The following is a 21,898-nucleotide window of genomic DNA, read 5'->3' as shown; positions in this document are numbered from 1 at the left end:
ATATTTATGTAACAAATTTGAAGAAGCCCCAACTTCCATTATTACTTGAGGTTATACATCGTCCGGTCTTAAACAATTCGTATTAAGTACCATGAAAATTTTCTTGTAGTTTCATTTCGCTTTCGTTTTGTTCCTGCGGTCGGTCATAAGAAAATAACAATTTAAAATGGGAATCTAAATGTTTTCAATAAAACATGCCCCCATGTTCTGGTTTACGAATTAGGAAAAAATTCCTTAACCCTTTCACTACCGAAATAAACCTAATGTTAATAAATTTAACTTTTTTTCTGTTTTTACTTGTACAAACAGCATGTAGAACAAAAATTGCCATTTTGAAAACCTACCTCAATTACTTCAAGAGCTATATGAGCTTGTTCTGAAAACTTGATTCTTGAATTGTGACCAAATGGCCTTACGAAAATAAGCGCTATTTGGCCTATAATATCCTTCAAAGTGTGAGAAAAAAATACAAAAAAGAACCCGAAAAATTATCAGCTATAGTTTTTGTATGAATCTCCATTTACTAGAAACATAAAGTAGAAAAATTTCCTCAAATTTTCATATTTTTTGTTTATTGTTTTGGCCTCACCAATATGGAAAATATTTATAGCTTATTTAGATTAAAGCCTCGACTTTAAAATAACAGCGAGAAATAAATCGAAACTAAGTGGGAAAATAGAATTTGGTGTCTTTTTCGAATGTCCTTCTATGTGGACATCGGTAGTGAAAGGGTTAACCTATATTTTCCGAACTATATATAACACGAAATTTTAACACACTGTTCTTATGGATAAGGACATTTATTGGGAGAAATTTTTGGCAAACTATGGAATGGTTCAGAAGTTATTGACAATCCAAAATTTTGCGTTTTGCGAATTAATAAACCAGAACATTGGGGATAGTCTAACTTTCTGAAAGAAAAAAACTCCGCAATTTTTATTGCAAAATACACATCGATTACAACAGTTGACCACCTGACAGACTTGTTGAATTCCATAATGTGAGATTATTTTTCTTTTTTATATAATTAAATTTTCATATGCACATATAATAATTATATGAATTTTGGGTATTTTTCATGGAGAAAAATATTTCAGTTGGAGATTTTTTGGAAATATAATTTCGAAATTTTGGGGATCTTTCTGGCAACCATGTGTAGTAGTATAACCAAAGATAATTGAGAATAAGATGCAGTCTTGTCATAGCAAAACTGAAGCACCAGAGGACTCTGCCAACAAAATATCATAAAGTTCGCGTCGACGTGTCTCTCAAATGTACTGCCGTTTGCGTCGGAAAATATAAAAACATTTGTGTTTTTCATAAATTTCTGAATAAAAACCCACAAAAGCAATACCAAAACGATTGTAGAAAATTAAAATAAAACGTATGTGTATTTTAAAGCGAATATTCATTATGGTTTTATGTGAATATTGCCGTTTTGAATTTATTCGTGGGCAGAGATGCTTTGGAAAAATTGGCAAAAAACAATTTTTTTCTCATAGCCCTCTACACCTTGACATTTGTTTTCTCTTTATAAGAGCACAATGCTTAATCTTGTTATACTCAATTATCTTTGGTATAAGCGTATTAACGCTACTACATAATTTCATATAAAAACTTAGTATGCCACCTTTAATTGCAAGTGTCACTCTTTTTGTGTATATACCTGTATTTGGAAATGTCCCCAGTGATTTATATTTTTTTCAAGCCATCCATCTCAAAATCTTAGCTACTTTTTGGATACTGGTCACAAGTTAAGATAGGACACATTTTCATTCGGTATATGAACGAGTTTTTTCTCACTATAAGTAAATAATATTTGTATTGAAAATACATTAACAATTAAAACATTATATGATACATTTTACACAAAGTCTTATTGAACAATTGGGTTTGTTTAATGTATAATTTAATACAACTGACTTTTTTGAAATTATGTCGCATAATTGTTTTGAGTTATACCGCATATCCGCTAAAATTCCAAAAGTCAAAACTTTCATAGAACTTTACGAATACAAAAAATAATACTCCTTGCCAAAGAATAAATAATATTCTTGACATTCTCATTTTTGAAGGTTCATAAAACTATCCCCACCCAAAAATTAAAACCACTAAACTTTACTTTTCACTCTAATAATAATTAAAATTTAGCTTCTTTATTAAAATTCAACTTTGTCCACTTATTATTCCATAAATTGTAGAATAATAAACCAACCAAAATAACATTGGCAGCTTTTACCACATTCCGTACCAGAGCCCTACGTTGACTGCAAAGAAACCAACACGATGCATAAGAACAAAACGTAAATGTTTTTTTTTAAGCAAAGTTTCATCATAGTGCAAAGTTAAAATGTGGACTTGTTTTGGTTGTTCTCATACTTACGCTGACATTCCAATTGGCACTTGACACACAATACCCTGGTGAGCCATTAATTTTAGCATGGCAACTTCTGTGGCAACTTGTGGTGCCTTGACGGTAGTATTGAGGAAAGGAGCTTTGGATCTAAATACAGAAAAGATTTGATAGTTATTGTTGTAAAAAAAAGAGACCAAAATACGATAATATTAATGATATTCCGTTTTTCAAACACACAAAAATTTTCTATGCAGTACAGTGTGATGGATAAGTGATTTGATTATAATTAAACATGTATCGCTCATACGCCACGATGGATATCATAGAGGATGATTGTGGATTAACGTCAATATCTATAGCGACTATCCTATTATCATCATCACAAATAAACACACAGATAATTATGCCCCAAGGAAACTCTAAAGCCAACTTAGCTTTTAATTAGCTATAAACACACAAACCAACATGGACGAAGCGAGGTAGAGCGAGGAGAAGCGAGTGTTGTTGTCATAAATAAATTAAAAAATATTCTCGAGAATTAGAAACTTTAATAGGTGGCAGACACTGACAGACAGCAGATGTCATTTTTCCCATTGTAAAATGAAGTTTTGAAATGTAAATTACTCACTTTCCGCGAATTCAAGAAGATTATAGACCCTCTAAGTCATCCCTCCATTAAATTTAAAAGTGTGTCAGGAGTACGATTTGCTTGATTTGTTCGACAAGACCTCAGGTAATTACATTCAAATGAGCACATTAGATCCACCACTCTCTGCCACTTCAACTTGTGATTTCACTATGAATCTCTTCTGGCCTCCATGGTTACGCCACAAATAATTGACAAAAAATAGAACACTTAAAAACTTTCCTCTCTTAATTACTTTTAGTTAAATTGAGTGCGAAAACGAACACCCCCAGTTGGGGGTAGAGTTAAATTTATGACGAATTCGAAATGCTCATGCAATCACTGTATAATCCTACGTTTATTTTTGTCTTTCAGTGCGGGTAATTATGAAAAAAAAATTGCAACCATGGAGGTGATATTATCGCACGATTTCTCTCTGTCATTAGTGTTGGTGTTGTTCTCGATGTTTTCTTTTTATTACCATATAAGCTTGCTTCAACGATTTCCTAGAAAAGCAGTAATATTTGTTTCATAATTAATAGGATTAAAACTTAAAGGTGTTAAGAGAAACAATGGCATAGTTAGGCCAATTTAATAACCTTAATTGTATTAAGTAACTTGTTTTTTTTTTTTTTTTTAATGCTTTTGATTGTACAATAAAAAACTTTATTTCATATATAATGGTGAGACAAACCGAAGGTGGTAATTCATACATGAATGTAAAATTGATGACGAGTTTGGTTTTCATAGACAGTTATAATAGTTTTCGGTTTGCTCCGAATGTCGAGAAACAGTATTCGAAATATTAACAAAAACAAAAATTAAGGAAAAACAGTAAATATGTCTGCCTAACCAATGTTGGGCGAAAAAATTGTCCGTGACGAAATGTTATCCCTTCCCAGCAAAAAAAAGAGCTTCCAAAAAAGTAGTTTGGATCCCCAATCTGTGTAGTGCAAACTTGGATCATCTCCAATGAATTTTACATGGGCTTGTCATAGGACGGAAGTACTCCCTTTTTGGATCCTTTGCATTGCTTTAGAAGTTGTGCCCTGGAAGTTAATTTGAATGAAGAAATTTAAAAAGCGAAAAAAAACAATTTTTTTCAACCAATTTCACTTTTTTTTCATCCATATGTTTTATTACACATTTATTTTCCTATTATCTAATTTTTACAATTTGAAAAACTTTTTCGCTCCGACCAGGGGTTGAACCCGGGTTTGCTGGCACCATAACAGAACGCCTTAACACACTCAGCCACAAACGCCATTGAACATAAAGCGTCGAAAGGTCAATCCAAATGTTTGTGATATGATCGTAATACGCACCAAGGAATAACATTCTAATTGCTTCTCGAGATGTTCTTTATTAGTATGAACGAAAAAATAAGAAACCCAGGTTCAAATCTCACCAGCGGCAATTTTTTTATCAAATATTTTTCTAAAAATTATTTTTTATGTCATGCATCGTTTTTATTTTTTATTTTCGGCATATATTTTCGTATAAATATATTTTTTCCATTAAAAATCAACAAAAAAATTAAAAATTCTCGTAATTTGCAAAACCTTCTCAACAGTACTTCCATGGAAGCGAAAAAGTCAAACGGCACAGGTTCAAATCCCAGCGGGGATGAAATTTATTTTTTTTACTTTTTTATTAATTTTCTATTTTTTTTTATTAGTTTTCTATTTTTTTGTAAAATTTAATTGTCCAAAATTTGCACTTAAAATAGCCTGATTGCGTTCTTTGTAATACTTGTCCACAAGGACTGCATCGGAAGTAGAAAAAAATCATTGGGGATCCCAAGATGCGCTTTAGAAGAAATGTTTGTGGACTTGTCCAAAAGAACTGCATCGGAAGTTGAAAAAACTCGATGGGGGATTCTGGGATGGGCTTTAAAAGAAATGTTTGTGGAACAGCTTCCAATTTTTTTGCTGGGTTCTTTCTTCCGCCAGTTTTGATATAAATATTGCATTTGTTTTTCATTAAAAACAAAAATATTGGACTAAAAAAAGTCTTTCGATTTCCACTCTCGTGAATTTTTTGGTGACTTCGGACACCCAGATGATTGCCGCTGACAAGTTCACATAGTGGAATTCAAAATTTCACACAAATTTTCGCGATTATTGATTTTTTTTTAATATTGGAAAGGATATTATTTTGGATATCCGAACACGGGTAGAAGTTTCAAAGCAACTTAAATTCCTAGTGGTGAGTTTAAAAAAAGATGGATCAATGGCTACATTTTTTTTTAATTTGAAGACACGCGTATTTTAATCCTCCCATAAGAAATCAGGTTAACAAGTGTTTACACACTATGGAAGGGCTAAAACGTGAGGCATTTAAAAACTACAACTAGTAGCCGCAAACCTTTCCGGACTAAAACATAGAAAAGTAGGTAAAATATGTGAATAATAAGTTCCAAATTCCACTAAGGAATATCGGTGTATACAAGGAATACATTGAAATGTTATTCAACATAAACAATACAATAATTTACCTATATCACCCCTTGTCTCCTTATGGTTTGGAGCCACCGTGATGCAATGGTTAGCATGCCCGCCATGCTAGCCATCAAGAAGAAAAATCGAGGACCGATATATATTCTAAATGGGTCGATGTAAACTATACTCCCTTATCTCTTAATGGGTTAAATATAGCTCCAGATTGAATATATTCGGCAAATTATATACAAATTATGACATCTAAAATAAAATCTTGGCTTTGTTCTACGGGAAATTGGTGCAAATTGAGCAGTCATAGGACTTGTTACATTGCTCCAGTTTTTCCAATGCTGTAGGATTGTAGGATTTACACATTTACTGAAATACAATTATTAGAATAATCTATTATTAAAAATATTGCACAAGCTTTTCCTTCCATTCAGATGCTCAAAATGGAATACGTTCTAGAGGTGTGCACGTGACACGAAATTGTCGTTACTCTCGAAAATTTTCGTGACTCACGACTCATGCGTGACGGCAACGGCGTGAGTGTGCGTGAGCGTGATTAACCAACCAAATGTCGTGCGTGATCGTGAGTCACGAAAATAATATCTTCGTGAGTCTCACGCACACTCGAATTTCAGAAAAACACGCTCACGAAAACAATCCCTCTTACGAACATAAAATGCTTACGAGTAGAATTCGCTTATAATTTTAGTGACATCCTAAGTGTTAAGAGTTTTGTAATGCTCTCGATTTTATTCACACTCATGTTTTCAGTCAGGTTCTATAGGTAAATTACTCATAAAATTATTCGTGAGTCACGACATTTAAAAAATTTTCGTGCGTGAGTACAAATTTTCTTTTCGTGAGCGTGTGAGAGCGTGAGTCCTACCAAAAAATATCGTACGTGAGTGTGCGTGAAAAAGATTTCTCAATCGTGAGTGTGCGTGAGCGTGAACAAAATATTACTCACGTGCACACCTCTAATACGTTGTTTAGAGGTTGCCCAATACTGGTTCACTAAACTGTGCCAGGACATGTCTTTTGGAACGAGTCCAAGTCGTGTCCTAAAGTGTAAATTTACCCCTTCAATGACAACCCCATGTTAAAATGACCGGTCCCTTCCATTCGTTTTGACCAGAACTCGGACTGGTCCATAGGGTAGAAACAACATTGAAAAATGAACCGTTATATTCTATAATTAGCCCGTGTATTGTCTAAAAAAACACATATTTGAAATGTGGGGTATAAAATATGGGCACGGACATTATCATGCAGATTGAAATTATTATAACTCGCCGCACAGTGGTTTAAAACATAGTCAATTATTACGCTTTTCCGTGTAAACTACAAATGTCCCCCCTCAAAATCCATTCTCTATTATCTCAAAAGGGATTCTTCTCAACCCGTATTAAATGAAATTGGTAAAAATTACAATATTTACTTTCTTACACTTACTCCTCCAATGAACTGCAAACCGCGGTAAACCTCAGTGCGGTGAATTTAGCCTGGTTATAGGAATAGGACAATTAATTAGTGGTAGACCATATGGAACTCTGAATACGTAATGAACAGCGAAACTTGTGCAGTAATGGAGCGTCAAAGTACATAATAGTAGACATTATTAATAATGTATGTCTTTATGGCCGATAAGTATCCGTCCAACGTTCAAGTTGATAGCCTCATGTTACGATTGCTTATCATTTGTGTATGTGTGTGTGTCCCATTTCATTGTCTCTTTTGTCGAGTATTGCGTGTCCATAATCCCTACCATTTACACATTTCTAATATTAAATATGCACAAAATCCCTTGGGAAATTCCATTAATAGTTTTTTTCTCTGCACTACCACAGTCATTACCCTTTATCTTTTCCCTCTGCTGGAACCTTACTTGTGAGCTTTAAGCTCCTAAGTAATTAGTTCCTAGTAAACCACCAGCAACCTCTAACTAACAAAAACAAAAAATAAACACAAAACGGAATCCACTTTGAGCGAAAATTACTTTTTATTACAAATATCAGTTATACGTTACTGTGTGTGTGTGCACTCTTACTCTCTCGCCATGAACCGGATACGAATGTTAATTTATGCTCGTATAAAAGAAAAGTATACCGAAAATATGGTTGCCTGGACTCGATTCATATTTGCGAGGAAATAAATAAACCAGCAAGCAATGGTAAGCGATTATTCAATCATGCAAACAACAGCTTCCCGTGGTGCCAATAGGAAATTTATAAGATATGCGTGTGGAATTAAAGCCCTAAAGGAAGACAAAAAAAAAACAGAAGAAAGAAGGCAAGGAGTGCATGCAGCAAAAACATAATATTTGCCAATCAATAATTCAATTCGTTTTGAATGTTTCGCAATTATGCCCAATTGATTGTGGACCATTGTATATTTACCCTTTGTCATAGATGGAATTAACGCCAGACACCAGAACAGTCAATGGTTGATTATCATCCAATACCTCTTGTAAATTTACCATTTGTTCCTCACCACTGGTATTGATGATTGTCATAACGGAGGGATGCCCTTTGAGATGTCTGTAGTATGGAATTGGATTGGCATTGGCAATGGCTTCAAAGGATATTTCGAAATGACCTACCTGATAACAGCGAATACATGACGCGAAACTACTTCTAATGTGGTACGTCCTTCTTTCACAACCGTCTGTTTTCTCAATTTTACCAAATCTTTATATACAGTATAGTGACTTTTTTCCATGGACATTTGCTGCTCTAAATTGAGGTCCATATAATTTGGATGTACAGGAAGCCACGTCTTCTCGGCATTGGAAAATCCTAGGAAAGGGTTTTTGAGAACAATTTTGATTTCATAATCAATTAGAATTTATCTTTTGCCAAAATTCTTATACGGTTTGGACGAGAGACGAATGTGATTTGCCAAATTAGAATTTTTTCTAAATCTAATATCACAATCATTTGCGAAATGTTTACTGTTTTGTTCGAGACAAAGAAATGTTTTAATCTTGTCATTCCAGTGTTAAGGTGAGTATGTTCGTATTTTTCACCAAAACACTAAATTAAAAGTACAAAAATCTATATGAAGACGATTATATTTATAAAAAGTCTTGCGAAATAATGAATGGAAAAGATCTAAGGAATTGATTGTGAACCATTTTGTATTTATAATTTAATTTAATTAAAAAAGTAACCGTGAAAATAAGCGGGTTTTCAGCTTGAAAATTGAACATAGTACTCAGCTTTAGAGGCGGTGAATGGACTCAATGTAGTCCGCTTGACATTTATACTCCATGTTGTAAAGCTTCGTTTCATGCATTGGGACATGGGCCCTCCTTACTTAACTGTTCACTCAACTGATCTACAACGTTGAGGTGGGGATTGCCTCAATGCAGTAAGTTGAACGGTATTCCACTTGACACGAACGTGTCAGAAGGTTAATTAAAAATTTCTCACATAAGTACATTCCTGTACTACTTCCTTTTTCAAAAGACGTGCCCGAACGATGTGCTCTACATGTGCTCTACACCACTTATGGAATAGATTTATAAGGCTGATATTTTCAGAAAGTTAGTTAGCACAACTGAGAGTGATTATTTGTCAGAGTCTAGACGCGTTGGGACTTAAATAAATGACATTCAGTATTCGTTCCAAATATTACCTCAAGGTATCTCTGATGTGGAAAATCATTTAGATTTTAAAGATCAGACTATAAAGTTTAAAATACACATTATGCATATCTAAAGCCACGGTTCCTCTACTCTCTGTCTAAGAAAACAAACTGGAAGATAGGTTTATACAAGAGCTGTAACAAAATAACATTCGCTATAAAAAGCTTTTAGAGTATACTTTTAGGAACTTAAAAGGTCAGATCAGCTTGTCCAAACAGATTCTCATCTCACCCAAATCTTCTTATAAATGCCCTAAAAGCCCGTACTTATATTGAAGCTATTTTAACACAAGTAAGAAAAATCTGAAGTTGGACAGAACATTTTAAAAAAGAAGAAACTGGTTAATTAATGATAATTTTATGCCCAAATATGTGAAAATCGGACGATACATATTCAATGACGGTATGGGTGATATTTGTCAGATGTAAGAGGTATCACAGAGGATATCCGCACAATGGGTATTGAATTTATCAGTTATGCATTGCAAATATCTTGTGAACTGTAAGCAGATGAACAGACGATCGGTGGAATCCAAGAGCTAGATTGACTCCGAAGGTGATTCTGAGCGTATCACTTAGAGTGTTTAAAAGAACAGTAGATTCCAAATTTCTTTCAAGTCGGATAATAAAGAAAATTGACATATCGGTCTATATGGGTATAATATGAAGAATTTCATCGATATCAAACCTAATGAATATATTATCTAAACTTATGAATATATTAGGCTTAAAGACGGAATGATTCAATACATGCAAATTTTGTGGCCTCTATCTACAACCAACCTGCATTTTTTTCTCCACTCCATTGAAATGGTGTGCGTTCGGGATCTCTCGAAACGTCTTTATAATGGTCCGGACCAACATTTCGGGCTGGTGGATCAACGGTATCCTCCCAACTAATGTCACGAAAATCTTCCATACCAATTTCTTCGCCCTATTATGAAAACCAAACAAGGAAAAATTATCATAACTTTCTAGTGATTGTAAAAGCTCCTCACTTACATTATAGGTAACTGCAACTCCCGGCAATGTCATAACCAACATATTCATAGCATCCACACTATTCCGTCCAAGCCTTGATGCTATACGAGGATTATCATGATTGCCCATAACCCAATTGGCTGTATGATTACGTGGCATATAGGTCAGCCATTTTTGTATGTTGAAGACATAATCTCTGGCATCAGATTGCTTATTGATGTCGGTGAGTAAAAAGAAATTGAAAGGGAAATGAGGTCCTTTCAATCCCTCATCATTTTCATAATAATCCATAAGAAATTTCAAATCAGCATAAGCCTCAGTCATCATTATACGAGCTCGACCGCCATGTTTTTGCGTGTAATCTTCTAGAAGCTTACGCCAATGGTAGAGCATCTCATATACTTCAGGCTACAATCAGTATAACTATTTGATGTAAAAAATATATCATGGAAGAGCTAAAAAGATACCATCTTACCAAATCCTTGGTATATATATGATTTGTATAAAGATGTGATAGCTTGTCTTGAGTTTTGCCACTTGGCGGTTCATCTCTTAACTCTGGATCTTCGAAGAGATGGTTAACGGCATCTACACGAAAGCCACTTACTCCCTTATCCAGCCAGAAGGTTATGACATCATCCATTGCATCGACTACTTTGGTATTGCGATAATTTAAATCTGGTTGTTCTGGAGTAAATTGATGATAGTAGTATTGTTCTCGGTCCGGATGCCATGTCCAGGCAGAACCATAAAATACGGATTGCTAAATTCAACATACCAATAAACAAATTTAAAAGTAGCAACAAAGGTCATATGCGATCCGTCTACACCGATTTAATGTAAAAATCAACAAAAATGCAACACCCCTAACGAGTGCTAGTATAATCCAAAAAATATTTTGGGAAACAATTTTTCATTACTGTGGAAACTTTGCATCAGAAGTAGCACTATTGAAATGTTTCTCTAAGAACGAATTTATCGATTAGTTCTGTGGCGGTAGTCCATTATGATCTTCAAAGGAAACGTAAGATCATTTCACTAAGTATTGACATACCTTCGTTATATTGTCAAAACTTAAAAAAAAATCCAAAACTCACCCAATTATTTGGAGGTTCTATTTCCCCAGCCTCATTGATTTTACCATCAGCCCATATATAAAAGTCCTCAAAGCCTTCTTCTCTGGCTGCAGATTTTTTAAACCATTCACACTGATCCGATGAATGATTGGGAACAAAATCCAAAATTATTTTAACATCCAAACGATTAGCTTCGGCTATCAATGCTTCGAAATCTTCCATGGTTCCATATTCCTGGTGAATGGCTTTAAAATCGGAAATATCATAACCAATGTCTACCATAGGTGATTGAAATATGGGACTCAGCCAGGTGGCGGTAATGCCAGTATCAGCCAAATAACTAAGCTTTGATAAAACACCTTTAGGAAAAAACTCAAATTTAGAGTTAAAAATCTACAAGGAAATGGGTTATACCTCGTAAATCTCCAATGCCATCATCATTACTATCCATAAATGATCTTGGATAGATTTGATAGAATACGGCAGTCTTCCACCACTCATTATCTATGACAGTCGAATTCATTTCGTCTTCTCCCTCGCCGTTGTCTGCTTTTCCCATCAGCGGCTGCTGTGCGACTAAGATGGCGAGTAAAAATGAGAGATATTTAAATGAAAACATTTCAAATAATTGCACTCATTCGTTTATCTCCCCGAAAAAGAAATGTGTTGCTCTTCTGCTACTTTTGTTGTTGTAGATTGTCTTTACTTTTTTATTTTATTTATTTATATATTTTTGCGAATACTATATTTCACTTCATTCGATGAGTATGGACTAACTGAACCTTTAAACAAATTTCAACGATGCTTAAATATCAGAAACTAATGCCATTGTAATAATTTGTCAACAGTTGAGATTTGTTTTGTCGCTAATTACATGTTTTTCGAAATACTTTTCCGTGGCTATTTCCATTAGGGATCTAACAATGCCTTTAAAAACTCTTTATCGCTAAAATTTGTTTAATTAATCGATTTTAATTGTTGCCGTAGATGCTAGAGATTGTGAGCGAGTGAATTTGCTTTTGACCACACGCGACGACCAAAGAGCTACACTGAACACTACTCAAAGTGGTGAGGGCCTGTATTTCTCATTCAAAAAACGCGGGGTGCAATGTTTGTCACTTGGCCAAGTACATGTGAGAAATGAAAACAAAATTATGAATGAAATTAACATACATTTGCAGGGTGATTCGAAGTTATTTTAAAGCCATCGGAAGTATAGTTCACTGTATTCAGATCGCTATTTGGAAAATTTGAAATTAAACGGTTCTGTATTTAGGTTGTAGAGGATGATAACACATCTGCCTCATTTGCTTTACACCTATATACACTGATATTAACGATATAAACGATTTTATTACATCTACACGGTGATCCAAATTTATATTTAATGCCCAACCACCACTATGTGAAATATTAACCGAATAAAATGGGTTTGTATTTGCCGTACAACCAAAAAAAAGTGAACCCACCGTGGAAGAAAATGTAGGTTTATTTTAGAAAATTTTAACTAAAATAGTTTTCTAATTACAACATGTTACAAATAAGTTAATACTTTTTGTCAAATTGAAGAAAAATTATTATAAATAATTAATTGTTTTCTGTAATTTAAGAAAATTTCATATGTTGAAAGAAAAAATTGGATTTAAAAATTGTTAAAATGTCTTTAGCGTTGTACTAAGTTCAAGACAGTTCCAATTTTAGTAAAATTTATTCATTTGAGAGACTTATGAACTCAATTTTAGCAAACTTCTGCCATTTTAGGAAAATATGAACTATTTAATTTTTAGTAAAATTGTGAACTATATTTGTATACAACTTTTTTCTTATTTTTAGTTCACGTCATTAAAGTTAGCAAAAAATATTCAAATAAGGAACATCTACTCATATTGTGCAAAATTTAACTAAAATCAACTAATCTTCATGAACTAAAATAAAGTTTAGTTGGCAATAGAGCCCCTTTTTTCTGGCTGTATATACACTGAAAAGACAGGTTACTAAGTGTATCTGACTTGCAAGTGAAACAGGCCTACCCAAATGTAACGATAAAAAAGACTGGTTCAGGTGATAATTCGATTATTGAAATATGTTTGGTTGAAAATACCGTGGGGCTACCATGGCGGCTTTGTCATGGATTCGTTTTTTAATTGAAATGTCTTCAATCACGAAAATTATAACATCAATCACAGTTTTAATTGGACATTAAAATATACTTGATTAAAAAAGTTAATTGATCTCATTAGCAAATTTAGTTTGATTAAAAAATTGATTGTTTGAAATAAATTCTTAATTATAAATAAAAAAATTCCGTCACTTTTATTAATTGACTTAGTTAATTTATCAATTATTATTTTTTTTTAATAAAAAAATTTTAAAATTTTCAATCATTGGCTCATTTAACCATGATAAAACTACTAAAGGTACTACGTCACAGTCAGCTGTTCACAGCTGAGTACATCCAACTGTCTAAAACATGTCTTGTTACTATTGGTTACATTTTACATTCCACAGCACCCAGAGAAGGAATATGATCACCTCAAACATGTTTTAAGAGCAAAATGTTATTTTTGGGTGGTGACCATGTAACATGGTTTTGCAACCATGTTATTTTCTCGCATATCATGTATCTGATTTCGGCAAGCAGGTTATATTTGACGAGAAAATAACATTTTAGTGACAAACATGTTACATGGTCACCATACAAAAATAACATTTTGCTCTTGAAACATGTTTGAGGTGATCATATTCCTTCTCTGCGTTGTTGAGGTTACTATTGTCAAAAATATGTATGGTAACTATTGGTTACATAGGTAAGTATTGGTTACATAGGTTACTATTGGTTACGTAGATTCTATTGGTTACATTTTACATGCCACAGGTTATTATTGTCAAAAACATGTCTGTTGTTTTTGTTTTTGTTTTTTTTTTTAATACTGCAACTACCTGGGAATTATTGTACCATGTATTTAACTTAATGTTTCTATCTTGATTTAAAAGTTTATTGTGTCAATTAATTTATTATTGAAAAAATGTTTAATTTCAATCAACATTTTAATTGGAAATATCTTGGATTCGATTCTGATAGACAGTTTTATATTAATGAAAACCTTTCCAATTCTAATTATAACATCTTCCAATGTGCTATTGGATTGAAGAAGAAAAAAGTAATTCACTCTGCTTTCACTTTTAAAGGCCTTGTCTATATTAAACATAAAATGGATGATGACCCAATTTGTATAGAAGATGTTAACATTCTCGAAGGATTTCGTACACTACCAGAAGCCAATAGTAAATAATACACTATACTTCACACAAATTGTAACTTTAATATTTAGCTTACTTAATTTGTATTTATATTTTACACAAATTCTAACTTTTATATTTAAGTTATTTAATTTTTATTATTTTAATATTAGTAACATCAATAACTTTGTGTCTATTCATAACTTCACTTTCCTTTTATATCTCATTTCTGCGCCGCTGGTAGAATTTATTGCATATTTGAACCATGATGAGAGCTAGTGATATATCCTCCAGAGATGTGACAGCGAACATGGTCAAAATACTAGCACGTCAACGGGAGGGACTCAGAGTTTGTCATATAAATGCTCAAAGTCTGAATAACAAGCTAGATGAGCTAAGGTTTACGTTCGAGAATTCTGATATCGACGTCGTTTGTGTTTCGGAGACATGGTATGATGACTTACTTCCCGATGAATTTGTGAAACTTCAAGGTTTTAATGTTTATAGAGCTGATAGGAAACGTCGTGGTGGTGGGACAGCGATTTATATTAGGGACACTCTTAGGTCGAGTCTATGTTATCAGTCAACTAACAACGATGTTATTGAATCGGTATTTATTAACATCACGTCAATGGAAAGCAAATTGTTAATTGGTTGCGTATACAGACCCAATAATAGTATTGACATGACAAATTTTCTCCACACTCTTGAGGATCTACTCATACCCTATACAGACGTCATTATTTGTGGAGATTTCAACTGCAATATATTAGTTGATCCCTCATTTACTTCTCAGATGTACTCTCTTGGTCTCTTCTGCGCAAATAGTTCACTACCAACACATTTTTCCAACACGACAAGCACACTTCTTGATCTCTTTTTCGTTACCAATTCTCAGAAGATAAGACTTTACGATCAAATATCTGCCCCGTGTTTTTCTAGACATGATCTTATATTCTTATGTTATGAATTTCACTCTCAAAGGACAGATCGGATTTATATGTATAGGGATTTTCGAAATGTAGACCATGAACTTCTAGAGTATGAGATGCGACAAATAGAGTGGGAGGCAATTTATAATTTCGAGTCTATTCAGGAACAAGTTGAATTTTTTCAGGGTAACATTCTCAGTCTTCAGAATTTGATTGTCCCAATGAGGACAATCAAATCTAAGCCATGGTTCAATAATGGTATTAAGGAGGCTATTAAAGCTAGAGACACAGCTTATAATAGATGGAAACGATACAGAACTTTTGCTCTCAGGCAAGATTTTCGATCGAGTAGGAAACAAGTAAATGACATGATTAGGGAAGCAAAGATTGAATATTACCGACATCGTTTTGGTAACGCTCTGGATTCCAAACGGACATGGAAAACTATACGTGATATCGGTATTGGAAAGAAGTCAGATAATCGATTTATTGATGTTGATGCTGAGGAACTAAACTCAAAATTTACTAATGCTCCAGTGGTTCCACTTAACACAAATTTTTATCATTTTAATGTGGACAGAGCTGACCTACAGGATAGTGAATTTGAGTTTTCATGCGTTGACCAGAGGGAAGTTCTCGAGTGTGCTAGACTTGTCAGATCTAATGCTGTTGCGACTGATAATATTGACCCCAGATTCATGCGTTTGCTATTCCCTTTTTTGTTACCATTCATCACATCCATATATAATAGGATAATTACGGAGAGTTCATATCCTGAATCTTGGAAACATTCTAAGGTTATACCCATTCCTAAGTCTCATGGTGAATATCGTCCTATTACGATTCTTGGATTTCTTGCCAAAGTTCTTGAGAAGATTTTGCACAGGCAAATTACCACCCACTTGCAGGACAACGCTCTATTGACCGATGTGCAGTCAGGATTTCGTCCAAAACACAGTTGTACGACTGCACTAGTAAATGTAACGGAGGATATCAGAAGTAATTTGGACAATAATTTGGAAACTCTTTTAGTTCTACTGGATCACTCGAAAGCTTTCGATACAGTTCATCATTCTGTCCTCTGTTCGAAGTTACGGCATTACTTTAAGTTTTCGTCCTCTGCTGCACGTCTTATTCACAGCTATGTTTCATTCAGGACACAAAGTGTCTACACTAATAATGAAGTGTCTTCCCCTCGGCCTATTTCACGGGGGGTTCCACAGGGATCAATACTAGGACCGCTGCTGTTCACTATGTATACAAACGATCTCCCACTGAATATTAGACACTGTCAGATACACATGTATGCGGACGATGTCCAGCTCTATATTGGCTACAATGCGGGAAATGTTGAGGAGACTATTGTCATGGTAAATGATGATTTGGCTAACGTTTGGACTTGGGCCATGGCCAATGGTCTCTGCTTAAATCCAAACAAAACAAAGTTCCTTAGAATCAGGAAGAGGGCTAATAGGGATACGTCAAATGTGGTCATTAAAATAAATGATCAGCCCATAGATCTTGTGGCACAAGCTAGAAATCTCGGTATGATTTTCAATGACAAGCTTACATGGTCTAACCATATAAACGCCGTTGTTGGCCAAACTTATCAGAAACTGCGATCGTTATGGGCTACGCAATCCTTTACCCCTTTGGATATTCGGTCTCTTCTTGTCAAATCATATATTATCCCGGGGCTGCTTTATGGATGTGAACTGTTCTCGAATTGCGATGCTAATAGTAAGTCTAAATTGAATAGGCTTTTTAATAACATCACACGATATGTTTATGGTTTGCGACGCTATGACTCGGTTTCTGAATATAGGGATGCATTGTTTGGGGTATCGTTGGAGAAACTAATGTCTATTAGAACTCTGATATTTTTACACAAGATTATACACTCAGGACATCCTTCATATTTGAGTCAAAGGCTAGTGTTTGCAAGATCAAACAGAGGAAGGAAGATTATACCTTTTAGACATACGAGCTTAGTCTCAGAATGGCATTTTTTCATAAATAGTGTCCGTCTCTGGAATTCACTACCAAATAGTTTACAACTCACCAGCAGCGCAGTAAATTTCAAATCTTCGTTATTCGACATCTTTAGTGTTCCACGTTAATGAATAGCCAAAGTTATTTATTCTTTATTATTATTATTTTTATTTATTATTATTATTATTATTTTTCTTTTTTTTTTTAATGTAAATTACGATCAATTGTTTTCTTTTTAATTTTTATTTTCCAATTGTTCTTATTGTTTATAATGTTACAGTGTTTTACTTTTAATTTTCCTATGCAATATTTGTTTAAGTTCTAACTTTGTATTATTGAAATTTAAAATATTTGTTAAAATGTTTATGTTAGTTATAATGTTAATATTGTTATATTTTTCCGTTTTCTCACTTTGTAATACTTCATTATGGATACGTTTCCTGCACTCTAATTATAAGATATTGTTCTTGTTGTGCAGGACATAACAATCATAAATAAATAAATAAATAAAAATAAAATATTTTTTTTTCTGTGCATATACAAACAGATGGGTTGGCAAATTGGCAAGATCAAGTGCCTTTATTTGAAGTTACACTACGGTTTTCTACGAACCTCACGTTGTCTAACGCTTCTTATTCCAGCATATCTGGCAGCTATTTGATATTTATGGATGCATCAAAATTGCATACATTGAGTAAAATTTTGAAAAGAAAAACGTTTTTTCTACTACAGAAAAAGTAGGATAAAGACTAGCAAAAATTCTCACAAATCAAATTATGGGTTTTAAGTCAATTAAACCAATTAATTAATTATAATGTACGAGAACCCAACAATTGCAACAATGAAATCATCCATTGCAATGCGATTTATTCAATGGTAAAATTTATACAAATGTCCATACGTTCAAACAATCTATGCAAAGAAATTAAGCATTGCTTCCCCCGGTGATCATATATTGTCTTTGATATTTGGTTCGCCTTCGTAGTCCCCATTCCATTAAAACCGCATCATTGATTATAGCCAAAATTGGGGTTTCTAACAAAGAACCAACCTATGACCTTTAACCACACAACCACAAAGATTGCACATTAAACATTGTCAAGTAACAATGGAGACGCACACATTTATCCCAATGTCGCATAATTAAAATTTATAGATACGTTGTTCAAAGAATATAGAACGCATTACACTATAGACCTTAATGGCGAAGATGATGATGATGATGGCAATGAGAGGGATGATGATTATTGTCTTATCGTTAGTATTGTAATGAAGATATACGAGACAATTCTTCATCCATCATTGATGTGACAGACACAAAATGAGACACTAGACATGAACATTAAAAGAAAAGAAAGAAGTAAGTTATAGGGGGTTTCATCACCAATGGTATTTCGCTTTTCATTTTGATACAATTAAAACTCCAAATATGTGAGAAAGGCTAAAATGGCGACCGACTACCTCAATTGTTACACTGTTAGAAAAATATGTTTTTCATATGTTCCGATATAAACAAAATGTGTTTCGGGCACGATTTTAAACCACAATATATTTAAGTGCGAACATGTAATTTTCCTAAACTAACACTAAATGTTTGGGACATCTATGTTAATATGTTAGAATATATTATGTTTGGGGCATGAATGTTTCATAAAAATCATATGTGTGAATATAAACATATATAAATTTACAAATTTCGACTAAACATACATATGTTGTGATATTTTATTCAAAGCGACAGAGAGAGTATAGAGAGAAATAGAGATGGAAACCGGGAGAGTTGACGAAAGATATCAATATAACACAGCAAAAGAGTCAAAAGAGAACAATTTCTGTGAAACCGCTTGTATGTTGTTTCGGAAAACTGTTTTACGATAAGGCCAAAAATTTGATATGTTTAAGTCTAAATATTATTTAATTTGAATAAAGAGAATATACATTCTGAACCAAGAGAATAGACATTTGAAAAACAAACAGCCTATGTTTTCGCCTTGAGAGCAGCATTTTATGTATGTGTGGACATGTGTTTTGTTTATCATTTTGGCATTATGGGCACAATTTTTTTCTTGGTTCGTTCAAAGAAATCAGGGGTCTTCATAAAAATAACGAAAGGGCACTATACTCTTTTTAGAGTTGGGACAGTAAAATGAAATAAGGAGGAAATAGTGAAAAATTACACAGTAAAATGTTAAAAAACAAACTTTAGTTCCTCTTTATTAAAAAGTAGTCCATGAGGAGTTGACGGACACCATCAAATATAAAAGCGGGCATTAAGTTCGAGTTTTACAGCTAATACAATTTAAAAAGTTTATTTTCTTTTTCCAATTGATAATTGTTGATAAAAACGAGCTCGAGGTCTGGATGATTAATTTTTATTTATTCAATATTTCGTCTTTTCATTGAAAGACTTCATCGGGAAAATTTTTGAAAAGAACAAAAAATAATACACCAACTGTAGAGTAAATAGCTAACGACGGTGTCTGTTGCATTACAGTAATGCAACAGACACCGTCGTTAGCTATTTACTCTACAGTTGGTGTATTATTTTTTGTTCTTTTCAAAAATTTTCCCGATGAAGTCTTTCAATGAAAAGACGAAATATTGAATAAATAAAAATTAATCATCCAGACCTCGAGCTCGTTTTTATCAACAATTATCAATTGGAAAATCTATATACAGGTCGAATATAATAAAAACATCCATAATAAAAGTTTATTTTCTTTAAAATGAATTATTAAAGAAAAATAAAAGGAATTTTAGAGCGATGGCGTTAAATGCTAGTAAAAAACTGTTCACTCCTAAATAAATTTATGTTTATATTATAAAATTATGTATGTATGTTTATACTCGACTCCACGTTCTTCTTTTGTTAGTTTTTGAATTCCTTCCAAATTTTAAAGTTTTGTACAAAAACAGTTTTTTATTACAAGATTGTTATTTTTGCAATAAAAAATAATATTTTATCCAAAAATGAGTCAATTTCGTTTATATCAAGCACTGTTACTGACTATAAATCTTTAATAACGCACATTTCGAAGTTTCATTTAAAAAAATTAATATAGTATAAATATAAATGTGTAAATTAAAAAAAAAAAAAATGTTCGGTCGGAGCAGGGATTGAACCCACGACCCTTTGCATGCAAGGCAGACATGCTAACCACTGCTCCACGTGGCAAACAAATGTATGTTTCTGTTAAATAATGTTATGTTTGCATGGGCTCGTGGGCGCTGCAAACTATGCTATATAAATGTAACTTAAAACGATAATTATCTACTGGTGACTATAACAGCTACGTAGCCCAGTGGATAGTGTGTTGGTTTACAAACTGTATGGTCCTCGGTTCGATTCTCCGTGCAGGCGAAAGGTAAAATTTAAAAAATTTATAAAAGAGAATAATTTCTTCAACATTATTTGTATTACCGAAAAAGGTGCCAATAACTAAAAAATTTCGTGGAAGTGAAAATTACGAGTATGTTAGGGAATGAGCACAATGGTGTTTGGGAAAAATTCTTCCAAGCATATAATATTTTTGGCTCAAAATGCTTCCAAACATATAATATGTTTACATAAAACCAACATATTAATGTTTCGGCAGTATGCAATAATATATGTGCTTCCTGCAAAATATGTTTGGAACATATGTTAAAGAAGCGATTTTTTTTGAGGGTGTAGCAACATGGTAAAATGCTATGGAAAACTACATTACATTAAATGCAAAATGTTATTTAATGTAAAATTCCCATCGATTGTAAGCAAATCCAATCATATTCAAAACTTGTCAAGAGCTGCAAACCCTACAATTTTTCGATTGGTTAAAATTAACGCCTTAAAGTATGCTTTGAAATTTACAAAATCTCATATACTTAGCTCTAAACCACCTTTATATTGTAAACACGAAGAGCAAAGTATTACAGATAAAAAGAAAATACGGTTGGGATTAAAAGCAGCTTAATTTAAATTTAAACGTTAATGGTTCTAAGCTGGCATAAAAGATTTTCTAAAGGAAAATGGGATTTGTATGTTGGTTAGTACCTTAAAATGCTTACTTATTTCACGCGAAATGTTAATTATAATCAAATACAACAAACAAATAGGGCCAATTAGGGCTTAGTTGTATGGAACTTTCTTTAATTAACAACACTCCGATACTTCATTTGAAATTTGTATAAATTAAATTCGAACTTCAGAATTACGGAACCCTTGATATTCTTAATGGATTATCGGTTTACAAAGCCCATGACTATGTTTATTTTAAATTATTTATTTTGAAATTTGATGTTGATTTTGGTTTGATTTCATCTATATAATCTGCTTTAAATTTATTAAACTATCTTCCAACAAAAAACGCCCCTTTTCATAGTTGAAGTAAAACTTGATGTTGTCAAAATCATCACCAACACCAAAAGTACATATATTTACTTTTTCTCCCAAAAGCGGCACTCAATGCGAGACCCTATGCAATGTAAGCTGTATTATAGAATAAAATTGCATTTTTGCTGATGTTGCTGAAATTCGGTTTAAGAGTCTTCAATAACACTCATGTGGAAACATCATAACAAAATAAAACGAATGCAAACACAAGAAGGAACACTATGGGTGA

The 21,898-nt window shown here is 33.2% G+C and overlaps 2 protein-coding genes across 6 annotated transcripts in view; one reads left to right on the top strand and one right to left on the bottom strand.

Annotated features, from left to right (window-relative positions):
- Pde1c (Phosphodiesterase 1c) overlaps positions 1 to 21,898 on the top strand; it is a 143,751-nt gene that overhangs the window by 24,886 nt on the left and 96,967 nt on the right. The window lies entirely within an intron of this gene.
- Positions 2,118 to 21,898, bottom strand: part of LOC142227396 (maltase 2-like) — a 77,408-nt gene continuing 57,627 nt past the window's right edge. The window contains exons 1-10 of one of the 3 annotated variants that reach the window (XM_075297933.1): positions 12,008 to 12,189; positions 11,548 to 11,915; positions 11,155 to 11,492; positions 10,533 to 10,820; positions 10,079 to 10,465; positions 9,860 to 10,010; positions 8,031 to 8,226; positions 7,828 to 7,968; positions 2,384 to 2,503; positions 2,118 to 2,267 (exon numbers count right to left, since the gene is read on the bottom strand). In XM_075297933.1, the coding sequence (XP_075154048.1) occupies positions 2,141 to 2,267; positions 2,384 to 2,503; positions 7,828 to 7,968; positions 8,031 to 8,226; positions 9,860 to 10,010; positions 10,079 to 10,465; positions 10,533 to 10,820; positions 11,155 to 11,492; positions 11,548 to 11,752 (1,953 nt within the window). In that variant the 5' untranslated portion in view covers positions 11,753 to 11,915; positions 12,008 to 12,189 and the 3' untranslated portion in view covers positions 2,118 to 2,140. Of the gene's footprint in view, positions 2,268 to 2,383; positions 2,504 to 7,406; positions 7,686 to 7,827; positions 7,969 to 8,030; positions 8,227 to 9,859; positions 10,011 to 10,078; positions 10,466 to 10,532; positions 10,821 to 11,154; positions 11,493 to 11,547; positions 12,190 to 21,898 lie in introns of those variants that run through there. The other 2 variants (XM_075297934.1, XM_075297935.1) reach the window with 2 other exon arrangements.

The sequence above is a fragment of the Haematobia irritans genome, chromosome 2, assembly GCF_050003625.1.
Source record: "Haematobia irritans isolate KBUSLIRL chromosome 2, ASM5000362v1, whole genome shotgun sequence".
Lineage (NCBI taxonomy): Eukaryota > Metazoa > Arthropoda > Insecta > Diptera > Muscidae > Haematobia > Haematobia irritans.
The sequence above is the reverse complement of the archived record's forward strand: the minus strand, read 5'-3'. Positions and strand labels throughout refer to the sequence as shown.